Genomic DNA, 24,938 nt, shown 5'->3' on the forward strand with positions numbered 1-24,938 from the left:
TGATGTGACAACATGACGGACACCAGTTCTAGGGGGGACGATACATGTCAGGCTGGCACCAAATCTATATTAAGTCTATATTGTGATATGAGACTAGAGATCTTTTAAGATTTCCTGATATGTAATATTGCAAAAGTGTATGTTCCTGGTTTTAACGGCAGTATTACATTTTATAGATATTGTTTTGTGAACTTTTCGAGGTTGTTCACTACTTAGCTGTTAAATCCACATAACAAGGGATTATTTATCAAATGTCACTTTGAAAACCCCTAACATATCCTTGCAACGTGGATATTGAGGTATTCATACATATCTGAAAGATCGGGATATTTTCTTTTCTTTATATGGCCCATGCCCTGGTTAAATATAGTGTCCTCGTCACAAATACAAGGATAAGCTAGAACAGGGGTGTCCAAACTACGGCCCGGGGGCCAAATGCGGCCCGCAGGCCCTCAGCTAATTAAAAAAAGTACAATGAAATACGGCCCACAAATGTACTTCTTAAATATATATGTAAAAATATATTACCTAGTATTCATGTGTTAATAAACCCACTTTCCAAATAAATTCTAAAGTAGAAAACATTCTCTAACAAATCTTAGTTGATAAAAAAAAGCCTAATAACTTATTTGCATAACACGCTTGAAATAAACCCTTCCTATTTCCTCTTATTATAATCAATCTGAGGCTCCTGTTTTAAGGAACACAATAAATGAAACCCTCTGGAGAGCTGTTTTTTCTAAAAGCATATTCAAGTTTCAAGCATCATTTACCTACAATTGATTGATTTTGCTAACTTATAACGTAACTTATGAGGCAATATATCTCACTTCTAGCAAGTGGCCCAGTCCTTCGTATATTTTTCTGCATGTGGCCCTCGGTGAAAAAGGTTTGGACACCACTGAGCTAGAATCTGAATTCTGGACACTACATTTATTGGTAAACAGTGAAAATAATGAATGTGCAAATAATAAAGAGCAAAAACTCAATGGATATCCCTCACAGTCATGTAAAATCCACTTCTCTCATGGTACATTTCCAAAACATCTTTTTTAGATGAGGTATTAATGCGTCTTAAGTGTCCGCCCTGCCTCTGTTCATTCTTTGGTTTACCTTCTTCCATTCCTCAGGAGACATGAGATCGATCTGGTCCGCAGGAACCAGCTCCCTCAGCATTCTGGGGATCATGACAAACTGCGACCGGTCTGAATCCACTTCGGCTCTGAAGAGCAGGCCGCCGATGTTAGTCATGTCCTCTTTGGTGCAGTTGTGGTATCCACGCAGGTACCTCGGCAGCTCCTATATGGGGGGTAATAAAAAGGTAACGTGACCTGGCAACTGTGAGAGGAAAAGTCAGCACAAGAAGAGCCACATATTGATATCAGGATGGCAGAAATATTACTGTTGAGGACTTTGAGAGCTAATAACAGAATTTCTGCTATTTGAGTATCTATCTTCATGGTTGAATGTGCTTATTGTAAGACACTTTGGATAAAAGAGTGAGCTAAATGATCTGTAATGTAATGATATGTAATGTATTGTAATGTAATGAGTATTTTGGTTGGATACCTGTGGGTAATGGAACATGAGGTCTGCCACCAGGTCTTTCCCCGGGCTCACGTTGAACCACAGCTTCCTCTTGAAGATCACCAGGTAGGGCATGTTGGCTTGGTTTACTGGAACACAAAACCCCAATTATAAATAAGGAGAATGACTGACTGTAAAACGTGAAGGTGTCGGTATGAAGTGTTACCTTCTTTCACTCTTTTTCCTTTCTTAGAAGGCTCTGCAGTCTGCCTTAAGCTGTCAAATAAGTATTTCTGGTTCTGCAGGTTGACCATCTAAGATTTCAAAACAGAATAGGATAAGTATGTTGGATTGGGAAGAACCAACGTCAGTATTTGAGAAGAGGATTTTGCATTCAACGAAGAGATTAAAATGTATTACGTCATTATCACAACATTTGAACATCAACATTTATTATACTATGAATGCAGACCAAACAGTCCTAAAACACAGCAATTAGTTAGCATTTAACAACTTCCTGTTCCCTTTTAGTTCATGTTTTTTTTACATGTTTTTTTGCCTGAAATAAGGTTTTTTTTTTTACAAAAAGCTTAAGAGATGCTCACGTTACGTTAGTCAATTGTTCATTTTGAAGCTTTTACGTCATCTTAAAACTGGCGGTTTGTAACAAATGACATCATGTCATCATTAAGAAATAAAAATACATCCAACTAAATCCTGAATTTGAAGTGATTACATTTAAAAAAAGTATTAAATCAAATGTCTTTAATGAATATAAATCGGCAATGTGCCATGATTGTGGAAAGTGGAGTAGCAAATTGTTTACAACAGTAATGAAAAGGTTGTTTTTGAAAGCCTCACTGCCAACAACTATGAACTGAAGCAGGACATGTTGTTATTTTTAGAAAATGATTGCATGAAAACTAAAACAACCCTACGTGGCCAACACTGAAAAGTTACTCTACAAATTGGGCTATGCTAATAATATTACTATATAACCTTTTGAAACAGCCCTACTTAAAAATCATGAATCTTAAACAAACTAGTACGACCCAACCTCACCTTGTTTGTAGTCTTCAGGCTCAGGCCGTATCCGTCGGCTGAGGTCAGTTTGAGCTGATAGGTGATGCTACGGCACAGGTCTTCAATTGTTGTCGTCGACTGCACCTCAAAGATCTGCAAACATTATGAAAGTGAGTTTAGAAACGTTAGCTGATAACCAAAATGGGCTGTGTCGTGTATATTTAAATGTATCTGGAAGTCATTTTTAAACCTAATTTCGACACGAACAAGGGTCAGAATCCACAAACTGACAGAAATAAAGGAAAGTTTAAGCTTTCCTTCATTAAGCTGATTTATATCATGAACATGTATCTTACATCATTGGTTTCATTTGGGAAGTGGATTTTATGGAAGATCTGGGTGCTGTTCTGTTGGATGGCTTCCACTTCTATATGATGGGGAGGAAGGTTCCTGGGCTCCTTACTAAGAGCAGAAGTCATTAGGTTAGGGTTATGTTGTTCACTCACAAATATACATAGCAAGAATGAAACATAGCATAATTATATTGCATTTATTATAAAACCATTGTTCTGTTACAGAACCTGCTTGAGTAGTAACTAGCTTAGACATATGACAGTTATTCTGTTGCTTTGTATATTGTTGCCGTGCAGAAATGATGTCCCTTGGCATGTTTCTGTAGTTAAGTAAATTGATCAACTTTGTATAGGAAGTCTCTCTCTCTCGTTTCGTGTCATTTTCTTTTCATTTCATGCAACAGCGTTACTTATTTAATACAAAATACATGTCATTGAAATTCACTAAGGGAAAAAGACACGTAACAAAATGACTGTTAATATTGAAAAACTTGCTTACAAATAAATAATTTTCTGTAAAATTTGAATTTGTAGAATATAACATTCAGTTTGTTATTTTGCATCTTTTTTTGCTGTGCAATAAGTGCCTTCTTTTATTGCATCTTTATTGTAGAGACAGAGTTGAAAGGGGTAAAAAGGAGTAAATGGTCCCAGGTGGGATTCGAACCCCAGTCCTTTACAGCTGCACCCCAGCACACGGGCAAGCAGCTGTGCTTCTATACGGTGGCCCAAATGCCTATTTCCGCAGCACAGTAAATTAATAAACTACCAGTAGCAAGCACTTTATACAGCACATCTCCATCCGTCTGTCTGACCTGCACATCCCGTTCAGCCTCTGCAGGCAGTCCGGAGCCAGCTGTTCTTTGCACCGCGACTCCAGGAAGCGCCGAGCGTATCCCAATAATTTACTATTGGGCACGAACAGGCCTGAACACAGCCACATGAGCTGCCACCCACGCTCCATACTCAGCCTGAGAGTGAGAAAAAGGAAAACGGATTGGATATGTTGGCTCTGGATCGTGAATGCTTTATCACACAGAAGAACACACTGAGGCAGCACCTGTTGTTGTTGTTGGTCATCTGTCTCATGATCTGGCAGTAGATCTCGTCCTGCAGAGCCTCGTACTGCGTGGCTGGACCGAAGATCTGGTCCGTCAGCTCCATGGGGCTGCGGGCATGTTTGATGGGGTAGTCGCCCATGTACTTCAGGATAGGTGCCGGCATATGTTAAGGATTCACATGGACGATGAAGAAACTAAACTAAACTAGGGTCTGTATCACCAAACAATCCTTGTGTTCTAAACAGAGGGGACTTTCAAAAACCTGTTTTTTCAAGAATGGCTTTTTTATCATTTGTTTTATTACTTTCCATCAGTTTTGCTGTCTCTGTTTTACAATATGTTAAGCTGGTGTTTTTAGGTTTATTTTATTTTATTTTTTATAAAAAAAACACTTTGTAATTTAGTTTAAAAGCTGCTATCTAAATAAAGTATATTATTATAATATATATATATTTTTTAAAGTTACAGATTATCCACAGTTAATTGTGTGAAACGAACAATACAAATAATGGTAACACTTTTTGTTGACGCCCATATCTATAATGCATTAGAAAAATAGTTACATTTTGGAACATCTCCTGAACCAGGTTTCACGCAGTAAAGCATTTAAACCTTCTCTACTGTCACACACGTTACTTGCCCTCATGTCCATCACTTAAAGGATATCAGTGTAGGCGTTGCAGGCCAGGCTGCTGAGGTCAGAGTCCCCCACCAGGTGCTTCATCAGCGGCTGTTTGAGGGGCTCCCTGGAACAAGCCCACAGCTTCTCCCTGACGGCCCCTTTAGACGCACCCAGCCGCACCGCAGGCCTGCGACAGGGAGGACACAGTGTGAGCACATCAGGGGGGGGGAAATCCTGTTTTTTAAGTTGTGATGATGATATATAAAGAGACTAATGTCGATACCTGAAGTTGTCAATCGCAAACTCTTTTAAGGAAACAGGAGCCACGGTCACTTCCCTCTCGGGGGCGTTTTTTGCTGCCGTCTTATTCTGGCCTGGAGTGAGAAGTTCCTGAGGGGCCAGACGCAGTTCATCAGTTACACCACAAAAGGGGGCTCATGTGAACCGTCAGGGATATACTACTAATAATAATAAATGTAATTTATATAGCGCTTCTCATCTGCCAAGACAAATCTCGAAGCGCTTCACAACAAAGGACACTGATACAATTTGAGAGATTAAACTAATAATAATAATAAAAAAAAAAAAGATAAAAGTCGGAGATAGCGATAAAAATGGCAATACTCCAGGTATACCATGCTCAAAGTTTATTGGAAGGCCTGCCGAAAGAAGAGGGTCTTAAGGCCGGTTTTGAAGACTTCGGTGGAAGGGGCAGATCTCAGCTGATCTGGGAGGGACTGCATCCATTTGGCTGAAAACTGACTATTCAATATATTTAACCTAATGACTGCTGATGCAGACTGCAAATAGTGTTATTGCATAAATACTAATACAAATGTTAGTGGAGACTGGGGCTACTTGGCATACAAGGTGAATTTAAGAACCAGAGGCACGAATAAAAAAAAGTCTGCCCATTTTCAAAACTGCAACACTTTTGAGTGATTAATCACTAGTAGTTAATTGTACTAATGGCTATCCATGATAGCAGTATGAACCTACTAGCAATGGAAATGTTTTAAATATTTAATAAATGATATCAACATGTTAAAAGGATGTTAGCCAGCTTCTATCGCTGCTCACAGACTTTCACATCTTATTTAAACATGTAGCCGTTTTCACATTGTTTACATCTGAATATCTCCAACACTTTTATAATACGCATACTCCATAGAAATGTGTTGCTTGCAATACGATTTACTCAAATGTTTCCCTTACCTAAAAAATGTGTGACATTTTTAACATAGCATATAATAATAATATTTTGATGTTCACTTTTTTGTTTCTGTAAGCTTCAAAAGATCAGAAGATAGCTTTGAGCCAACCAACCACAGTCTCCATGTTGTATTTATAGGCTATATTAATATAACAGTCACATGAACATATGAACTACCTAACATATTTCTTTATTCTGATTTCACCCTGTTTACTTTCACTCTCTTTTGATGTCCCTTTTGAATAGACATTCTGTTTAGGGTTCTGCTGAAATGTATTAGCCATGCAATAGAAAAATAACTAAAAAGTATAAAAAGGTGAAGGGAACTCTACCAGCATTTCGTCAGTGGGCTTGTCTAGAGTGGGCAGGAACATCACTCTGTCCCTGTAGACTGCTCCGCTGGCGTCCGTCCGCTGGTTGGTCGCTTTGAACCAGTTCCTTTCGGGTGAATCTTTTTCGTCTTCCTCTGCCAGCAGCAGGTCTCCTCGTTTACAAGCCAGGAACATGGGGTCACCTGTAGAACATGCGATAAAAGAGAGGCATGTAATGTTTCTGTGTTGGATAAAATAGACTACATATGTCAATTTGTGTTTGATCTTACTATCGTATAAGACACATGCCTAGACTCTTACCTGGTTTGTTAACATCCTGCCTAACCAGGGCATACACAGAGCGCTGCTTCAGCCCCACCAGGTGTTTCTCGATGAGTGCGGCCATTTCTGCGCATTCCCCAGACTTCAGAACGAACTCTCCTCTGATTGTGGCCAAACTCATTGACCGAGTATTTAAATGGCTTTCACTGAAATGATACAACAAGTTCAATTACTTTGATACTTTTTCAATGTTTCAATTAAATTGGTGTGCAAGGGAGTACATAAAAGCAAATGATGTATGCAGAACCAAAAAGTTGTCCATACCTGATAACGCGCACTTCCTTTACCTCGAGGTAAGGAAGCTCAAGGAGCCTTTTGTCTCTTCCGTCCATGAAGAAGATGCCGCTCCAGTTTACAGCCACAACAAACCTGCTTTTAGGCAAAGGAGGCCCTGTGGACGGATGGGGGAATACAAATGGTGGGCATGCACAATGAGTCATTTACTGGGATATAGGCGAGATGATTTCACTAATCAGGCACATTCAATTACATTTTTACCTTCATTCTTGTTTTAAAAAAACAAATCCAAAGCATTAAGATGGTTTGGAATTATATCAATAATGTTAAAAGTATATAAAAATACAGTCAAGTAGGGTCGCAACTTATCATTTATTTCAATATGTCCGTTTTTTAAATGTATGATATAGTGAATGTTTTAACTCCTGAGATGATTAATTGTTTATGGGATTTTTTTATCTACAGAACTTCATTGACGGTCTGTATGTTGACTGACCTGACATCATTATAACTTCAAAGAACTTGGAGAAGTGCAGGGGCCATGCACGTTGGGCGTTCTTGACCAGATCTCCTTTTACGATGTCTGTTTTCAGCTTCCCCTTGGCATAAGGACCCTGTGTGATCAGTAGGAATAAGAATGAACAGTTACCTGGATCGTCTCATAGATAATACAAAAAAGCTATCATTTAGAAAAGTGCACATGCAGATGTATCAGGCTGTTAATTATATAACTCCATTTGTGTGACTGTGTGCACGTTACCTGCAGGATGACTGCGCTGATGAGTTGGATCCACTTTGACATAGATTTTCTCTCAATGAGTGTGGTTGTGATGCATTCCCCAACCACCTCTTGGACATTTTCTCTGCTGTATGCAGAGCCAAACTTGATGTAATAGTGCTGTGCGGCCATCTGGATGTATTCATCGTCCTGAAAGATGCACACACATTTGTATTAGTTATTTTTATTCAAAATGTTGTCAACACCATGTTAGCAAACTGTTGCTTATTTACATATTCAACAGACAGGTAGCAACATTAGCATTCTTTTTGAGTCGTGTTTCAGGGCACCAGCACAAATGTATTCCTTCTCCTTTGAGCTTTGTTTTGGTCTCCAGCCACTCCTAAGGGAAATATTTGGCTTTTTAGTTTCTAAATACTCCATTATGTTCACCAGCTAGTGGCTAATTGATGGTGTTGGGTGCTTAGCAGGTAGCTCTCAGTTGGCTACCTGTTACTGCTGGACACAACAAAGATTAGAACAGTCAGTGAGAGTAAATCAAAACTGTAACATTAGCTAAAAGACGCTCTAAAAAGGCTCTGAAGAACTGAGGGGAACTGCAGCGTCGGGTGACCATTTGGATTAGAGAGGACTACTTGTTTTGTGCTTTCCTAAATATTAAATTGCCATCTATGAAAGACAAAATCCACAGAAATATTTGAGCTTCTTTAAGCGTCACATCAGGAGTCAAGTTATGATCAGAATCTTAAAGTAAAGTCCTCTGGGTCCCGAGTAGGGGTGGGCGATATGACGATATATATCGTTGTGACGATATTAGGTCTCCACGATATGCTTTTTCAGAGATATCGTATCTATCGTGATAAAAAATAAATAATAATAATTGAAAAAGAAACTATAAAAAAATTAACTTTTCCCTTCAGTTATGCTAAAGTCTTTTATTGCACTTCAAGTCTAAAGTTTACATTTTAATTGTTTGGCACTGACTTTTCCTCATTGATGTTTTATGTTTTACTTAGTTATGTTTTACCCTCCTTTTCATGTTTATTGATGTTCACTGCTCACTTGTTCATTCAGGGATTCATTTCAGAAATAAAACCAGCTTGAAATGCTATTTTGGTCTGTTACTCCTTTTTGTTTTAGTTTCTGTTACCTTGTAGGTGCTTGTACTGTTAAGTAACTTGAAAAATAACCATAATAACCGACATGAAAAAATATCGTGATATATATCGTCTATCGTGATACTGCTTGAAAAATATCGTGATAATATATTTTTCAATATTGCCCACCCCTAGTCCCGAGCCTCACCTTATCACTCATGTAATCTCCTATCTTGATGCCCTTGATAACTTGTCTGTAGATCAGTTCCGAGCTGACCGGGTCTTCTGAGCAGTCATGCCAGGGTGTGAACAGCTCCTTCCGGACGGACAGCATCCAGAGGGCGTCCTTCTCCGGCTTGCCCTGCCTCCTCATCTCCTGCTCGCACTGGGAAACTGCATCAAACACGTGATTCCCACAGCTGCCCAGAGACCACATCTGGAGACGAAGAATATCAAAAAGGTTTTCAACTTATCGCACACCATATGGACATGTCCTCGATCATTTAAAAATGGTTTAAATCGTTGTATGATCATGGACATGACAGCGACGATTTTCACCTTATCGACTTATCCTACAATATAACCTCGATTATTTTCATGTCATCCAAATACCAGACAATACCGACATGAACAATTCTATGTTACTAACTTAACGTAGATAATATGGACATGATACCAATACTTTTTACGGTATTGATTTATTGTGTGATATATTGTCATTGTCATTTACATATTTTATAATATAGACATGACCTTGTTTTTTTTAAGCTAGCCAATTATCGGGGTAAATGCGAACATGACGGTGCTCATTTTACCGATATCAACTTCTCGTAGTAAATACAGACATGACCTTGTTCCCTTTTACGCTATTGAGTTTATGTCGAAAATATGACCTTAGCCAGTTTTGCATTGGGGAGTTAACATATGGACATGAGCTCAATCGTTTTTAGTGACCTAAGAAAATGACCAGTTGTGTTGACATGCATGTTTGTTTACATGTCACAAACATTATAGGCAACATGATGCCAAAATGAACATTATGGTATGCCCTACTATTATACTGTAAGTCTATGGCATTGTACGGACATTGCTCATATTTGTAAACAAAGCCAGAGAGTCCATTTTGATTTACTCCTCTGTTTTTTTTAATTACTTTTATTAGTTAAGAGGATTTCTTTCACATTCCAATCCCAATGTTTATATATTCATACAAATACAAGTTCAATTGCTCTTTGAAGGGGGTGCAATATTATGCTCTTATTTTATCAATACATTAACGGCATAAAAGGTCCATGTGGAATTATGTCTGGGACAATATATGCTACACCAAAATCATTTACCACCACGACAGGCCCAGGAAGGTCAGAGTGGATATGACGATACAAGAGACAACAAAGTAAAGCCCACCTTTTCAAAGAGAGTGATGTACAGGGAGAATCCGTATGTGTCACGGAGATCAATCTTGTTGGCCACAGCTTGACAGACCTCTGCAGAGGTGGAGATGGAGTCCAGCTGAAGACTGACGGTGCTGTCGTCCAGCAGAGTCACAGACACCTCAATGGGCTCCTTGGACTTCGCAGACTGTCAGTAAGGAGAAGAATCATGATAATAGATATAGGTTCAAGAAAACAATCACATAATTCAGTACTGCAACTGATATGAGGTGTGCTGCTCAAAAGGTCTAACAACAAGACACAAAGGTGATTCAGTGTTTCTACCTGTTGCTCTATCACACAGGGCAACTCTTTTCTTTCTCCGTGGGCTATGATACGCTGCAGGCGCTTAGCACAGTATTCTTTGTAGTCATTTGGCCCTCTGAGGATGAAACTCTCCAAATACTGTGGAACAGAGAAGAAGAGAACAGATTTATATCAATGTTAAAAATGTAATAACATGAGGTTTCTTGGGATATTGGAAATGCTGTAAAACGTAACTAGGAGTAGAAAGAAAAACCCTGTAATGATCACAGTAATGATGTCAACTTTTAAAAGGAAACTTGATTAAACAGAAACGTTTACTTATTATATCGGATATAATAACATTTATTTAGATGGTAGAAATGGAAATAAAATATTCAACCTTGACCGTAACCAAGGACATTTGACCATTGTGTTAAATGTGTTCAGGTTGTAGAAGACAACAAGGATAAACCATGAGTAAAGGTGTTCACCATATTTAACTCAGTAACTTTCAGTAATGAACTCTATCTGTGTTTTACAATGTTAATCAAGTGCTTTGATCTTATCTCAATGCTTTGCCCGTATCAACATAGCGGGGCGGGCCTGCATTTCTAAGAACTGTATCTGTTATTGTTTTTCATCCCTTAACACATATTGGTGATAAAAGCAGAGAGGAGGAATATGCTTTAAAACAAGAGGCATGACAACACACATAATAAACAGGAAGCTGCGATAATGACTGACCTTTATGAAGAGCTCTGATGGGGGGAAGATACCAAGGCAGATGGAAAGAAGGGTCCAGCCATGCATACGGCTCTTCCTGTTCCTGTTGTTCACCAGCTGCTTACAGATCTGGCAGTAAATCTCATCCCTACTCAGACAGAGCAACATCCCAATCAGAATCACAATCAGAACTCCTGTATGTGTCCCACAGAGGAGACATTACGTTGTTACAGCAAAGTACAGCTAGACACGAAGAAGATAGAACAATATTATATAAAAAGACATTTAAGATACACATTCATAGAATTTAAAAGAAGTACAAATTCAGGTAGATAGGTAAGTAGCAGTATTTATGAAATAAAACACGCGTAGCATGAAGTGTGATATATAACAGTAGTAAAATGTAATTATTGTTGCACATAGTTACGTAAAGATTCTACGTAAAGATGTAAAGATTACATTACATTACATTACATTGCATTTAGCTGACGCTTTTATCCAAAGCGACTTACAATAAGTACATTCGACCAGGAAGACACAACCTTGAGGAAAACAGAATCATATAAGAACATCAGGTTTCAAAGAGCCAATCGTTTCAAGTGCTGCTCAACTGGCTTTAGATAAGCCAGTCCTTTATTAGTATATACGTGCTCTGTTAGCAGTTCTTTGTTAGTCATTCTATCGCTCGAAGTGGAGTCGAAAGAGATGAGTTTTCATAAAGATACATGAAGCAACAAACAAGACGGCTACAGAAAAAGAACTGAATCGCTTAAAAAACGAGGATGGTATATGATTATATTGTAAGGCTGCACAATGTATCTACATTATTTAAAGATGTTATATTTGCATATTTATCGTTGTTTTTTCCTTATCAGATAAATATATCCAAATATCCAATCTTTACCTGATGTCTCTTCTCGATAGAGCGTATCCGATGATAATGTTGAGTTTTTCCATGGATGTTAGTGGCCGGTCCAGTGTCGGACCCTCTCCGATCAAAATGTCCTCGTCCTCAGTCAAGTCTTCTGGCTGATAAGGATGACAACAAAAACACACATTTAGCAAACAATGCACACAACGAGCAGAAGTCATGATGAAGTGATGGTGAAAGTGCCGACCTCCTCAATAATAACAGAAGCTTTTCTGTTTCCACTGCCAAGCTTTTTCTTGTTCTTCCTCAGTATTATCTATGAAAAAACACATGAAGAAGATTAGACTGCAGTGCTTCAACTTCAATTGATCAATCTTCTTTTTTTTTTACGATGTTTTTTGGGCCAGAGAGTGCCTTTATTTGAGAAATAGAATGAAAGGGGGAGACAGAGGGGAGGAAATTGCCTGTAATGTTCATGCTGCTCGGGATTCGAACCGGCTTACTAGGCAGCGGTCACTCTATATGGGCTGCCAGTTTTAAACAGAGCTATTCGGCGCCCGATCAGTCGTTTTAATAAAACCTAAGAAAATATTGAAAAAAATCCCAAGGTGATATCTACTTATATATGATATTAAACAGAGAAAATAAGGAAACCCCCATATCTAAGAGGCCGAAAGGTCCAACAATTGGAGCTCTTAATAACAGAAAAAGAACATGTTTGATATGTTTTACCTGGTCCAGTCCAACCAGGCTGCTCAGCCTCCTGCTCCTCTTGTGAGGCAGCACACGTGAGCTGATGGTGCTGGACGTTTGAGAAAAAGCGTCCGCAGACTTTGGTTCAGGTATGTCCTCCATGTAACGCAGTATAATCCACCATACAGTCAGACAAGCCTGGAGGAAAAGAATGAGATGAGGATTTAGGAGTAAACTTGGGCAAAAAACAGAAATCTGGACTCAAGAAGACTTACGGGGCGGGGAAAGACAAGACTAAACCAAACAGACTGTCAGAAAGGAGAACCAACAAGGATCTGACAAAGACTCACAGAAGAAAATGATTTAAGGCAGAACTAATCACATAGAGGAAGAGGGCAGGCACAACACAAGGGTCCCAGGTGACAGAATCAGGGTGTTTCAAGTTTCAAGGCTTTATTTTCATTTGCACATTAGCTACAGTGTACAGTAGATATGGCAATGACACACTTAGGCTCCTCCAACAGTGCAACAAATATATATAGGACATAAAACAAATAAAACAGATAAAATAGTGCAAGAGAATGTTTTGAGATGTGCAAGTAAATACAAATAAAATAGAAAGAGTGCAAGAAGAATCTATATAATTGAATTATATATTAGATACATAATTGGCAAGATGCAAACAGATGAATGTTTATGGATGTTCTTTTAAAAGTGCAGGTGCTTAATAGTCTTATGGCCTTTGGAATAGAAGTGTCCCTGAGTCTGGTGGTTTTAGACCTGAGTTTGGGCAGACCATCTCACAGGAGGGGAAACACAAAGACAGGAAGTAGAGACAGACAACACTGACATTAATCAGGAGATGTGCCCCTCACCAGCACATCGGCCTCGTCGTCGTGGGGCAGAAGAGGCTGCTTGAGTCTCTGGTTGAGGTGTGTGTGACTGTGGTTGCTCAGGAAGTTAAGGATGCTAAACTTGTAGAAGGAAAACTCCTCACTGGCGTCATCAAAATCATCATCTTCTTCCTCTTCAAGAGACGGGGTGGGGGTTGTTGAGATGGAGGATGGAGTGATGATTATAGAGGGTTCCTCCAAAGACTCTAGCACAGCCCTCCTCTCCTTCTTCTTATTGGTCAAAATAGAATTAAAACCATTGGTTAAGTCAGTCATTTGATTATATGTGATACAAATGTTATATTATCAGATTACGTCAACTCACCTCAATTTCATCTGCTGCTTTCTTTACCTCTGATACCTTTTCCACAGGAGGCAGGGGCATGAGGTCAATAGGTTCCTCCTCTGAATCCTGCTCTACGATTGGTTCAGGCTCCCGAACGGCTGGCTGCGACTTGGCGATAATGTTCAGTCGCTGCTGAAGCTCCACAGCAATTCGCTGTTGGGCCTCCTTCTGCTGACGTAAAATGGAGGCCTGTAGGACGAGTGGGTTAGAGAGAGGAGAGAAAGGTAGGGGTGGAAGGTTTTAGAATACAACACACCACATCTTGACATTTATTATGTTATTTGTATTTTAAGGTCTCACATTGTCCCTCAGCTTTGAAGTTTCTCTTCTGGCCATGGTTCCTCTCGTGTAAGCCTGCAGCAGAATGATGGCCTCTCTCTTCTGCTTATAGACCTTCTTAGCCCGGTAGCCTCGAACCTAGAGGTCATTAGAAATAATTAATAACCTTTCAGAATAATCAATGCATTAATGTATATACTTACTGATAAAATACTAGGTAAGTTAAATTGATTTTCATTTCCCCCCAAAAAGCTAAAGATTTGTATAAACACTGAAGCTCATTTGAAAATCATGTGGAATGCATTTTAATAAATTCCCAAATACTATTTTTAAATTTAGACTTCAAAAATAATAATCTCAATCTCAGTGCAATCCTGATGCACTGCAATATATTTTAAATATGTTTCATTTATACACTTTAAAATGAACAAAAATATGTAAAAGTATATAAATCTGAATAAGTATAATATTCTTAAATAACGTTTCTATATAAATAATATACAGTTTATACAGCATATTTAAGTAAATATAAGAATGTGTGTGTGTGTGTGTGTGTGTGTGTGTGTGTGTGTGTGTGTGTGTGTGTGTGTGTGTGTGTGTGTGTGTGTGTGTGTGTGTGTGTGTGTGTGTGTGTGTGTGTGTGTGTGTGTGTGTGTGTCTTATGATGACTGACCCTTTTTCTATGCCAGATCAGTGTTTACTTTGTCAAGTACTAAACTATATTAGTTTTGTGTTATGTTTAAAATAATTGATGGAAAAATACAAAATGTGTATTTTACATTACTTTAATTATTTTCTGTAATATGTCATCTAGACAATTACACATGTTGAGGGTTTTTAGACAATACATTCACATTCCTCTGTAAATAAAATACGGTATCTTTCTTTCTTGGTGTAAAGATACTTCATCTTTCAACCTGGGAAACTAAATAAAGCTAATCTACAGTTTCCACAGTACATGCCTGGTTCTGTATGGTGAGTGCTGCTTCGCGCTGTCTTTGGAACTGTTGATGCATCTTCCGACTGCGGATCTTCGACTTTAGACGATCAAAGCCGTGCTGGAGCTGTTCGGAGCAAGAGTGGAAACAAAGGAGAAGGTCAGTGGACTGGAAATAAGTTAAAGCTAACGCCAAAGAGAAAGAGAGCATTATTACAGCTGTAAACTCTGAGTTGTATAAAAGCTTATGAAGCATCGGACCTGTCTTCGCAATTTCTCCTGTCTGTAAGCTCTCCAGTTCTTCTGCAACACCACAGCTGCCCTCCGCTTCCTCAGGAAAGACTTTCTGTAACAATAAGAAGAAACACACTCCTCAATCACCCACTGTCTCTTAATTACTTTTTTGTGACACCCTATTTGATATTTTACTGATTATTAATGCCCTCAGGCTTAACAACTAAGGCTTGATCCCAACCTTATAACTGAAAAAGCTTTAAAACGTACCCTGTAAACTTTCATATTCATAAATATATGAATTCATATTAGTTTGTAAATACACCCTTACTGTACATATTTATATTAAGTAGATTCAGTTTGCTTCTAAATCCGGATATCTAAGGCCATTTACTCAGTGTTTTATTTCATTCTTACTTAAACTTTAGTTTATTGAATTCATAATTATTTGTATCCTTAGGAGATGTGCTTTTATTTGTCCTATCCTGTGTTTCTTTATCATTGATGTTACTGCTTTGACTCCTGTATATACGTAAAAAGGTTAATCTTATCTTATATGGCAGCATGTATATCAACACTACATAAACATTATCTGTAGCTGCATTATAGGACACATCTTTTAGGGGATTTCCTCGTTGTACTTTTCTTAGAAGCTGCACCTGTCTTTGTGTCCCATCATGACCCTCTGGATCACCAGAGCTATTTTGCTGAGTTTCTCTTCCCTGAGGCGTTCCAGGATGGCGTCATGGGCATCCTAAAATGAAGTGGATAAATTGCAATCAAATGCGATAAGGTTCCAAGATATTCCATTTTTTTTTAAAGAAACTAAATTATAGTCATCTCCAGCACACAGTACAGTACTTCCCATAGAAATGACTATACATGCTAGTTCATAACACTGATACTACTTCACCAGTTAACTGTTAATCTGCAGTGATGTTCTACTGTGCTGAAACGATTTAGAAAGCTGTGGAACAACATGGTTTGAATTAAACGTTGTGTTCACCCTCAGGAAGATCTTGGTCCTTCCTATTTTCCACTCGCCCTCTCCTTGAATCTCCGTCTTGCAGATGGCTTCACAACAGGCAGCCGCTGTCTCCTGGTGAGAAAGAAAAATGCTGAAAAGAGGCTAAAAACAGCCCAAATCTCTCTGGGGGGGAGAAGACAACCATCTCGTAAGGACATGTTAGCAGATTCAACGAATAAGACTTATGACAATTTATGAAATCAACTTTGTAACATATCATGTCAACAACACTACATCACAACGTACAGTTTTTGGGTCACAGACGGTCGTCTTCAGCAGCACCCTGTAGCGCTTCAGGAAGTCCTCGAAGGTGTGGCGAATTGGGAATCCCAGCTTCCGGATGCGGATGGTGTCCAACATGCCGGAGTATCTCAGCTGACGCATACACAGCTCTCTGTCAAACGTCTAAAGGGAGAGCACATTAAAGCTTATGTGAATATTATTTCTATGTGGGTCTGAGTTGCATTTATTCTTGCCTTTACCATCACAGCAACAGAAACATTACTTGTCCATTCTAACATGCTGGTGTTAAGCAGGGATAATGGTTACCATGTTCACCATCTTAGTGTGAGAATACTATCATTTCTTTCTTCATTTTTACGTTATAAGTAATAAACCGCTAACTGCAAAATTATAAAAAATGACCAGATTAAGACCAAAATGGCTCATCAAAGTTAATACAATTCATCTTGGGGGAACATTAATGTGAGTACCACATTTGTATGACTGTCCTCAACTGAAGAAGTTCCAGTAACACTCATGATTTTGATGACCAATCAATTTCTCCAGAGAGAATCATGCCAAAGCACCACTTTAAACATGAACATGAAAATGTTATTAAAAAATAACTATTTGACAAAAAAGTAAATGGCCAGGACCGAAACAACCAGACCTACATATTGCATGGCAATCTATCCAATAGTTGTTGTGCTATTTCACTCAAAATGGCGTGGTGGCGTTAGAAGAAAAAGTCAGAGGTTGGCCAAAGTCATTAGGATTCATCATCTGGGAACCAGGAATATCTGTACAAAACGTTGTGTTCTCTATCATGTGGATGTTAAGATATTTTACAGGATAAATTCAAACTTTGTAGCACAAAAAGAAAACTCAGGGGATGGCCAAAGTAGTAGGGAGATCATCCTCTGGGGATCATGAATCTCTGTACAAAATGTCATGTCAATCCGTCCAGTAGTTGTTGATATAATACATTCAGGACGAAGGTTGTGGACCTGCTCTTCTATAGCTTGCCCTAACATGGCCGGAAAAATAACAGGGAGGGAAGACAGATGATATTAATTTAAAAGGGATTGGGAAAGCTTCCCAGTTACAATAGCAGGTTATCAAAATGTTCTAAATTGCTTTATGGCACCAAGCAGGAAGTGGCAATTGTTTATCCAGTGAAAGGGCAGATGGTAGGGCAGCTGAAAGGTAGATTGGAAAATTAATCTTATCCTCTTCAATAAAGGTAGACTCCCAGGATACAGGATTTATTTAGTGACATTTCCTATGACAAACATCACTGACACTTCTCTCAACCTTCATCTAATGTGCTTATAATACATAACTGCTTACAATCATGTTTCAAAATGCTAAACATAGCACTCGTTGCATGTTATTTTGACCACAATATACAGTAGTTGCTCATGTGTGACTCGCCTCAGACTGCTTTTCGTTGTTGGGTTTGAAGCAGCGGATGAAGGAAGGCTGGCAGGCGGACAGAGCCTTCATCAGGGAGTCCAGAGACTGACGGAACTGAGCGCTCAGCGTCGCCACTTGCTTACGGTTGTCAGTATGGGCCTGCATGGATGTAAGAAAAATACTAAAGTCATGTTATCAATAGAGTGCTGCAGGAATGAGTCCTAAAACATGGACATGAGTTAGCATGTTTGCAACTTCTGGTCCCTCGTCTCAAAGTAATGGGTTTTACTTATAGTCTAAAATATCAATATTTTAAACTTTGTTTTACATTATAAACTATGATTTTACTGGTCTCAACAAAGGCGGATGCTATCAAGTGGCAAAATGAGACTACTTAACGTCCTCACGCCCAAGGAATGAGGAACAGCACTTGAAGCTAATTTTGGTTGTGGCTATATCGTTGAATTACGACTTCCTGGTCCGTCATGGAAGCCCACCTAGAAAGCTGTATCCAGTTTCCTTTATACATTCAAAATCACAGTGACAAACAAGTCCCCATTAAGCTGAGCTGTGATGATGTTGAAGTCATGTGACAGTGGTGTAGCTACTTAGCTTTTTAGCTAATGTTAGCTAGTTGCAGTTATGATTCAAAAATCCTATCAGGGTGTTTAGTTGTGAAGCTCTTGTTAACCACAGAGCACATTTTTTAGCAATAATACAAAATCCAATGGGACTTTTGTCAAGGGAACCAGGATTTTACTTTGGGTTGTTCCCAAACAAAAATGGTCAACCTTTTAGCACCATTATCCAACCAAATAAGTAGAAGATTTATGTTTCAATTCAATTCAAAACCTTTATTTATCCAGGTAAAATCCCATTGAGATCAATGATCTCTTTTTCAAGGGAGACCTGCAGAAAGTATGTTGCATGGTAAAAGTAAATGACATGCATATGGGAGTACATTTCCATACCCGTAGAGAGTTGTTGGGCGTTATGACGATCTTCTTGTTGTTACTGATCTTTACATTATTGGTTGAAAGCTCTTCCTGAAATATCTGTTGAAGCAGCATATACTTGGTCTTTTTCACCATGCTGATCATGTCAGAACTGACCGCATCTCTGTTCTTTTCCAGGAAGCCTTCAGGGGGGAAAAAGAACAATACTATCACCATGCAACAGATCATTAGTCTTCAGTTGGACTTTTTGTAAATGTTGTTTTTGTACCTTTGGAGTCGTAGTATACGATGCCAGCATAGTGGCGAACGCCAAAGTCTGTGTCGTATTCACTTCTGGAAGAGAGGTAGTTCTTGTTCCTCCGATGTTGTTGGTTCATCTTGTTCAGCATAGTGGCGTCAGAGCCCTGTGGCACACCAAACAATACTTTGACTTTAAAACCAGCAGAACATATGAACTGGCAGATTCCAAAGTAAAGACTTTAACAATACTTGCTGTGTGATTTGTCTTAAAAGCAACCCTTGTATAGCGCAACCAACCTTTGGAAAGTGGCTTTCTTCATCGATCAGAGCCAGAAGGTTACAGGGTTTCACAGCCAGAACGTCCAGGATGCTCTGATTGTCACTGAATTCGATGCTATTCCAAACAATGTCCTCCTTCAGGTACTCCTTCTGCTCCAGCTTGAAGATGTGGCACACGAAGAACTGCTGCAGCTTCTCGTTGGCGAAGTTTATGCACAGCTGCTCGAAGCTGTAGGACAACAGGGTTACATTTGAACAGCTGTAACTAAGTGTAAAACAGTGCTGTGCTCAACATGAGAACAAAAAACAAGTCCTTACCTGTTTGTTTTGAAGTTCTCAAAACCAAAGATATCGAGCAGGCCGATGGACAGGAAGGCGGATTTGGGGCTTTTGGTCAACTTCTTATAGATGACATTGTTGATTTTCTCAACGATCCATATGAACAGCTTGTTGTAGATTGCCTGAGCGATCGATACAAAATGTGTTAAAATGTCATTTGTTCTTCTTATCAAGAGGAATCAGTCCAACTCACGAAGGAATATTAAAGTAATAGTTTGTCAAGAAACGTACTGCAGTGAACAGGAGTAGCAAATTCAGTTTAACCACATAAAATAAAGACCCACACAAAGGGTCAACATCGATTTAAGTGTACGCTATACTTAGAATATTTTTGATGCTTAACTTTCCCGTCAGACAATTATACAATGCGTAAGGAACTGAAGCTGTTATATAAGCTCTCGCCATATCCACTCCATTGACAAAAACAGTAATTTTATCTCGCAGAACAAGGAAGTCTATCGCTGCCTTGATAGAGTTTAGTTCTTCAGTGACTGGATGGTTGTTTGTAATAATCCCTGCATCCCCCCCTCTCATGACAACTGCTGTGTCTGAAAACCCCTGCCTGCACCCTCCTCTTTTAAATTGTGTTGAAGTTTGAGTTTTCAATGAATCCCTCTGCAATCAAAGGTTAAAATGACGTCATGCTGTTATCTTTATCAATTGCAGTACGCAACATTTTTTCTATATGAAAGGATCCAATAAGGAAGTCGGCAGCCTTTTGATTGCCAGTCATTGGGTCAGATTTATTACCTTCACGAAGGCATCCCTACAGTCAGACGCCTGATCGGCGCTGAGGGGTTTGATCACACTCTCTCTGTTGGTGATAAAGGAGTGTTCGGTCAAACTCTTTGCCAGGGCAGACCTCTTCACCTGAAGGGAAAATACATAACTTTTTCAATCATTTCGTGCTGATACAGATAATAAGTTAATGGTTTACCATCACTCGATCTCTGCGCTCACCTCCAGGAGTGATGCTGCCATGCTGAAGTGTTGGGACTTGCTAACGTCACTGGTTTCCATGTTATTTTGTGTGTTGGCTGGTGGGAACATGAAATCAAATGTAACAACACCACAACAAGAACACCACAAAAAAAGTACCCCTTTTGGGTAATCACATTTTCTATAATGCCCATGTCTACAATTGCATTGCATTATAAATGTGCTTAAAATGCATTATATAAGCACTGTCAATTTTAACGCGCTGTAAACTTAAATGTGTAACAAAAAAACAATATAAACAAAAACATTTGTAAAAATGTTGGACTTCATGAAAAATAAATCAGAAATCATCAAATATATTATAATTAAATGAAATAAAAGCTCTGATTTCTAAATATTTTAAACTTAAGTTTCACATTTTAGAAATGAATGTTGTGATTAAACGCGATTACGTTTTTTTTATCGATTGCCACCACAAGTAATAATCTGACTTTATCTTGTAGTGGAGTGTTGTAACATTTTGGTATTACTACAGTTGTTTAAATGCTTTCGGTGTAGCAACCATTACTGCTAGGATTATAGTAAATCTGTTTTATTGACCTTTTTATTGTTCCTGACATTAAATATAACCAGCAATCTATAGAAAAAAACTATAATATGTCACATGTGTTGACTCACCCTGGAAGCAGACGTTTCCCAGGTGTAACATGGCTGCCAGCAACTTGAGGATTTCCTGACACTGAAGTTCTGAGAAGGTGAGGATCTTCATGGCGGAGAGAATACGCTGGTAGTCTTTAGCATCATCCCTGCTGTCACACTGGATACAGCCGCCCTGTAGCACATGAGAAGGAAGGTTCACATTGTTTACAGTAAATCGACAAGATGTCAGATGTTCGGGGTGGCAGCCAATGTTATACCTTGGAAAGGAATTTGTACTCCTTAGCATCACCGAGGTTCAACGTTTTCTTTTCCTCTGCCGTGGCTCCTGCCAGCATACAGTAAAACACGTGGTAGTTTCTCTCCTCCAGGGCCTAAAGGTATGTGGAGCAAAAATAAACCATTATTGTTACAAGAAGATAAACAGTAACCCTTTCCATGTCTAAAATGCATTATAAACATGCTTATGATGCATTATAGTCTGATTACTTCGAAGTATAACTAGTTCTATGTACTATTTATAATGCTTTAAAATATAACAATTATCATTTATTATGCTTTTTGGAGTTTTCCTTTTCCTGTAGTGTATTATAACGGTTTGTGTGCATGTAAATGGTTTGCAAAGGCTAAAATCTCAAAGTTGGCTCCAAGGGGGTTTCTCTCCCACACACTCCCCCCCACTCCCTTGTCTGATACACCTCTTTTGTTGTCCTTTGTTTACTTCCAAAACATAGTGACATCACTATGTAACACTCGTGTTTCTATTGGCTGGCGCTGCAACATATTGTACGTAAAATGCAACGGGGGATATCTCTAAAGCAGTTGACCAATCACAACGGAGCCAGACAAAATACAAATATGAACCAGAAAATGAGCAATATAGGGCCCCTTTAAATTACATTTAAGGTCAAGTGTCATAACACCACATTTTTGCTAGTTATTCATTGATTTGATTGGATTAAATTATGTATTTTTCACTTAACGTAAATAAAGCCAGTTTAAAGTGACTTATAACCACCTTTTAATTTATTTTATCTCCATATACCTCAGGTATATAACTACTTCACATTAAGCACTTAAAGTAACTTTATATCAAATTATAAAGCATTATAACTGTGTTTATAATGCATAAAAAAAAGCAATATATACTGTATTACGATTATTCGAATTATTATACTCTGAATGTTATTAAATAGCATTAGGAATTCTTATAAATAGAGTTTAACCGAGCCATAAGCCTTTTGAGAATGAATGGCATGAATAACAAAATGTACTGTTAATTACATTAAATACTACATAACAATCCACAAATCAGGAAAACATAATAGAAAAAGCGAAAAATAAATAAGAAGAGAGGAATTGCTCAATAAGTGTGCTTTTAATGCTTTATAATTATAGGACGTGTACCAGTAAAAGAAAAGGTGTTTAAAAGGACACTCATTGTGGCTGTGAATGACCTGCTAATATTTTCCATGACTTCAACGGGAAATTCTCTAAGGGTTCACTGTCCATGATAACACCGTGTTTATCTAACCAGCCCTGTTTTTATTGCCCCCCCTCTCCCATTGGGGATATGATAAGAAGGAGCAGGTGTTTGGACTGAGACAACTCACCTGATGGCAGACACGGGACTTCTCCAGGAGATACTGCTCCACTCGAGCTCCTTCAATCACTCCGTTCTTACTGAAGAAGATCTCCAAATATTTCCCAAAGCGACTGGAGTTGTCATTGCGGATCGTTTTTGCATTTCCAAACGCTGCATGGGACAGAACAAGAACGCTTTATTATTATTATTTTTGTACTTTTTCTGTGTATGATGGGCGCGGGAAGGGGGGTGCTGAGGGCGCTGCAGCACCTCCTAGCAGCAGGCAGGGGGTGCGGAGCTCCCCTGTCTGAATTATTATTTGACGGTTATTGCTGCTCCCGCTGTGCATAATCTGTGTAATATGTAGCCAATAAATTCCACATTGTTGGTAAAATAATATTTTGGCCTGCCCCGAATGTTTTTTCTGTAGCACCGGACAATTCTACCTCAATAATATAATACATTAACCGTGTTTTACGTGAACCTCATCATGACACTCAAGAGGACGGCAGGAATGTAATTTCTCGTGTTCAGTGAATGCAACAGAGGCAAGACACCAGACCAATCAGAGAGTTGCATGGAAATAAAAGTGTGCTTGTGTCATTCAAACTCGGCTCTGTTTGTGTGTGTGTGTGTGTGTGTGTGTGTGTGTGTGTGTGTGTGTGTGTGTGTGTGTGTGTGTGTGTGTGTGTGTGTGTGTGTGTGTGTGTGTGTGTGTGTGTGCGTGTGTGTGTGTGCGCGGACATAGCGCATTTAGTGTGTGTGAGAGAGGGAGAGAGGGAGACCGGTGCCAGCAGCAGGGACCGTGTTGTTAGGATCTGGTTAGCTAGCTGCACTAACGGACATACAGAGCTGTTGCTGTTGGTTCCACAACAAGCTGGAGGAGAGCTCTCCTCTCAGACTGAGAGGCTCAGGTGAGCTAAAGGACTCTCTGAGTGTTTAGATAGTTAACTTTAGTCTAAGTTATCTCAGTGGGTCTCAAACGGTTTGGTCACAAATTATTCAAAAGATTATTTCCGCGGCACACCTTCATATGATCATTATAGTTATAAAACAAATAAGAGAATAAAGCAAAAACAGTTATGAAATACTATATGGCAGTAAAACAAGAATACAGTTTGAAAGGGGAGTGATTTGTAAAATATCCATAAAGAAAAAGAACATCTGCTTACAGTTGTGTTTCATCTGGGTGTTGAGAGAGGTATCCATAGATCTCTTAATGTTGCTCTCAAAGTGCACCAGATTGATGCTTTTAACTTCAATATTTAAAAAAAATCTTCCCGGGGGAGCATCCCCCGGACCCCCCTAGAGGAGGTGAGGTCCGCTCCCCACTCGTAAAAAATAGCACTTTACCCCTGCCTATATGCCGTGAGCTGATTATCTATGGGGGTTATTCCCTATCTTTATTCAAGAGCGTGGTATTTAAATTTGAGAGAATACTTTATTGATTTCTTTCCCTCAAACCCTGTCCTCGCACTCAAATAGTGCCTGCTTGCACTTAGATTTGCTCTGCTTCTGCTCAAACTGTACGCTTGCACTCAGATATATTGCTGTTTACAGATTTGTTCTGCTCTCAGATTTATTCTGTGCGCGCTCGAAACTTTTGTGCAACAATCCTGTCAAAATCCCTCAACCAATAGGAGGCCAGGTGTCCTTGCGGGTGCGTTCGCTTTACTTATTACAGCGTCCCGTAAGGGCGGTTACTCTTTGGTTTATAAACTCCCGCCCTCCACGGCTTTATAACATAGCATGTACTGCACTTGTTTGATTTACAACTACCTTACATAATAGCTACGTTCAGTGGCGGACTGGGACTAAAAATCAGCCCGGGAATAAAATAAAACCGTCCCTCCGTTGCCTTCTGCACATAGTGCGAGGTGGTTGCTATGCAACAACAATAACAGATAGCGAATGTCGTCGTTTAGGTGCTTTTTTTTTCTGGAGATAGGCACTTCTCAATCCACTTCTCCATAGTAAGGCCATCCCCGGAGGTCGAAGTTAACCTTAAATGTTTCCATCTTAAGCTTTGTTAGTTAGTTAGTTTCGTGACGGACGTAATGTAACAGTTGTAACGGTTCTCAGACGCGGAGGGATACTG

The 24,938-nt window shown here is 39.1% G+C and overlaps 1 protein-coding gene across 1 annotated transcript in view; it reads right to left on the reverse strand.

Annotated features, from left to right (window-relative positions):
- LOC117462561 (unconventional myosin-VIIb-like) overlaps nt 1–24,938 on the reverse strand; it is a 43,716-nt gene that overhangs the window by 2,803 nt on the left and 15,975 nt on the right. Inside the window, exons 9-47 of the mRNA XM_071206212.1 lie at nt 22,869–23,011; nt 21,516–21,629; nt 21,277–21,430; nt 20,620–20,696; nt 20,410–20,529; nt 19,639–19,781; nt 19,339–19,549; nt 19,070–19,205; nt 18,817–18,983; nt 17,864–18,004; nt 16,454–16,612; nt 16,187–16,279; nt 15,840–15,934; nt 15,208–15,292; nt 14,972–15,073; nt 14,031–14,147; nt 13,710–13,919; nt 13,367–13,615; nt 12,531–12,689; nt 12,046–12,114; nt 11,832–11,956; nt 10,949–11,075; nt 10,244–10,363; nt 9,933–10,106; nt 8,734–8,961; nt 7,450–7,617; nt 7,186–7,303; nt 6,717–6,843; nt 6,432–6,598; nt 6,132–6,313; nt 4,870–4,976; nt 4,631–4,773; nt 3,964–4,117; nt 3,719–3,874; nt 2,907–3,012; nt 2,590–2,703; nt 1,754–1,841; nt 1,570–1,676; nt 1,114–1,299 (exon numbers count right to left, since the gene is read on the reverse strand). Of these exons, the coding sequence (XP_071062313.1) occupies nt 1,114–1,299; nt 1,570–1,676; nt 1,754–1,841; nt 2,590–2,703; nt 2,907–3,012; nt 3,719–3,874; nt 3,964–4,117; nt 4,631–4,773; nt 4,870–4,976; nt 6,132–6,313; nt 6,432–6,598; nt 6,717–6,843; nt 7,186–7,303; nt 7,450–7,617; nt 8,734–8,961; nt 9,933–10,106; nt 10,244–10,363; nt 10,949–11,075; nt 11,832–11,956; nt 12,046–12,114; nt 12,531–12,689; nt 13,367–13,615; nt 13,710–13,919; nt 14,031–14,147; nt 14,972–15,073; nt 15,208–15,292; nt 15,840–15,934; nt 16,187–16,279; nt 16,454–16,612; nt 17,864–18,004; nt 18,817–18,983; nt 19,070–19,205; nt 19,339–19,549; nt 19,639–19,781; nt 20,410–20,529; nt 20,620–20,696; nt 21,277–21,430; nt 21,516–21,629; nt 22,869–23,011 (5,441 nt within the window). The remainder of the gene's footprint in view (nt 1–1,113; nt 1,300–1,569; nt 1,677–1,753; nt 1,842–2,589; nt 2,704–2,906; nt 3,013–3,718; nt 3,875–3,963; nt 4,118–4,630; nt 4,774–4,869; nt 4,977–6,131; nt 6,314–6,431; nt 6,599–6,716; nt 6,844–7,185; nt 7,304–7,449; nt 7,618–8,733; nt 8,962–9,932; nt 10,107–10,243; nt 10,364–10,948; nt 11,076–11,831; nt 11,957–12,045; nt 12,115–12,530; nt 12,690–13,366; nt 13,616–13,709; nt 13,920–14,030; nt 14,148–14,971; nt 15,074–15,207; nt 15,293–15,839; nt 15,935–16,186; nt 16,280–16,453; nt 16,613–17,863; nt 18,005–18,816; nt 18,984–19,069; nt 19,206–19,338; nt 19,550–19,638; nt 19,782–20,409; nt 20,530–20,619; nt 20,697–21,276; nt 21,431–21,515; nt 21,630–22,868; nt 23,012–24,938) is intronic.

This window comes from Pseudochaenichthys georgianus, chromosome 17 (assembly GCF_902827115.2).
Source record: "Pseudochaenichthys georgianus chromosome 17, fPseGeo1.2, whole genome shotgun sequence".
Taxonomy (NCBI): domain Eukaryota; kingdom Metazoa; phylum Chordata; class Actinopteri; order Perciformes; family Channichthyidae; genus Pseudochaenichthys; species Pseudochaenichthys georgianus.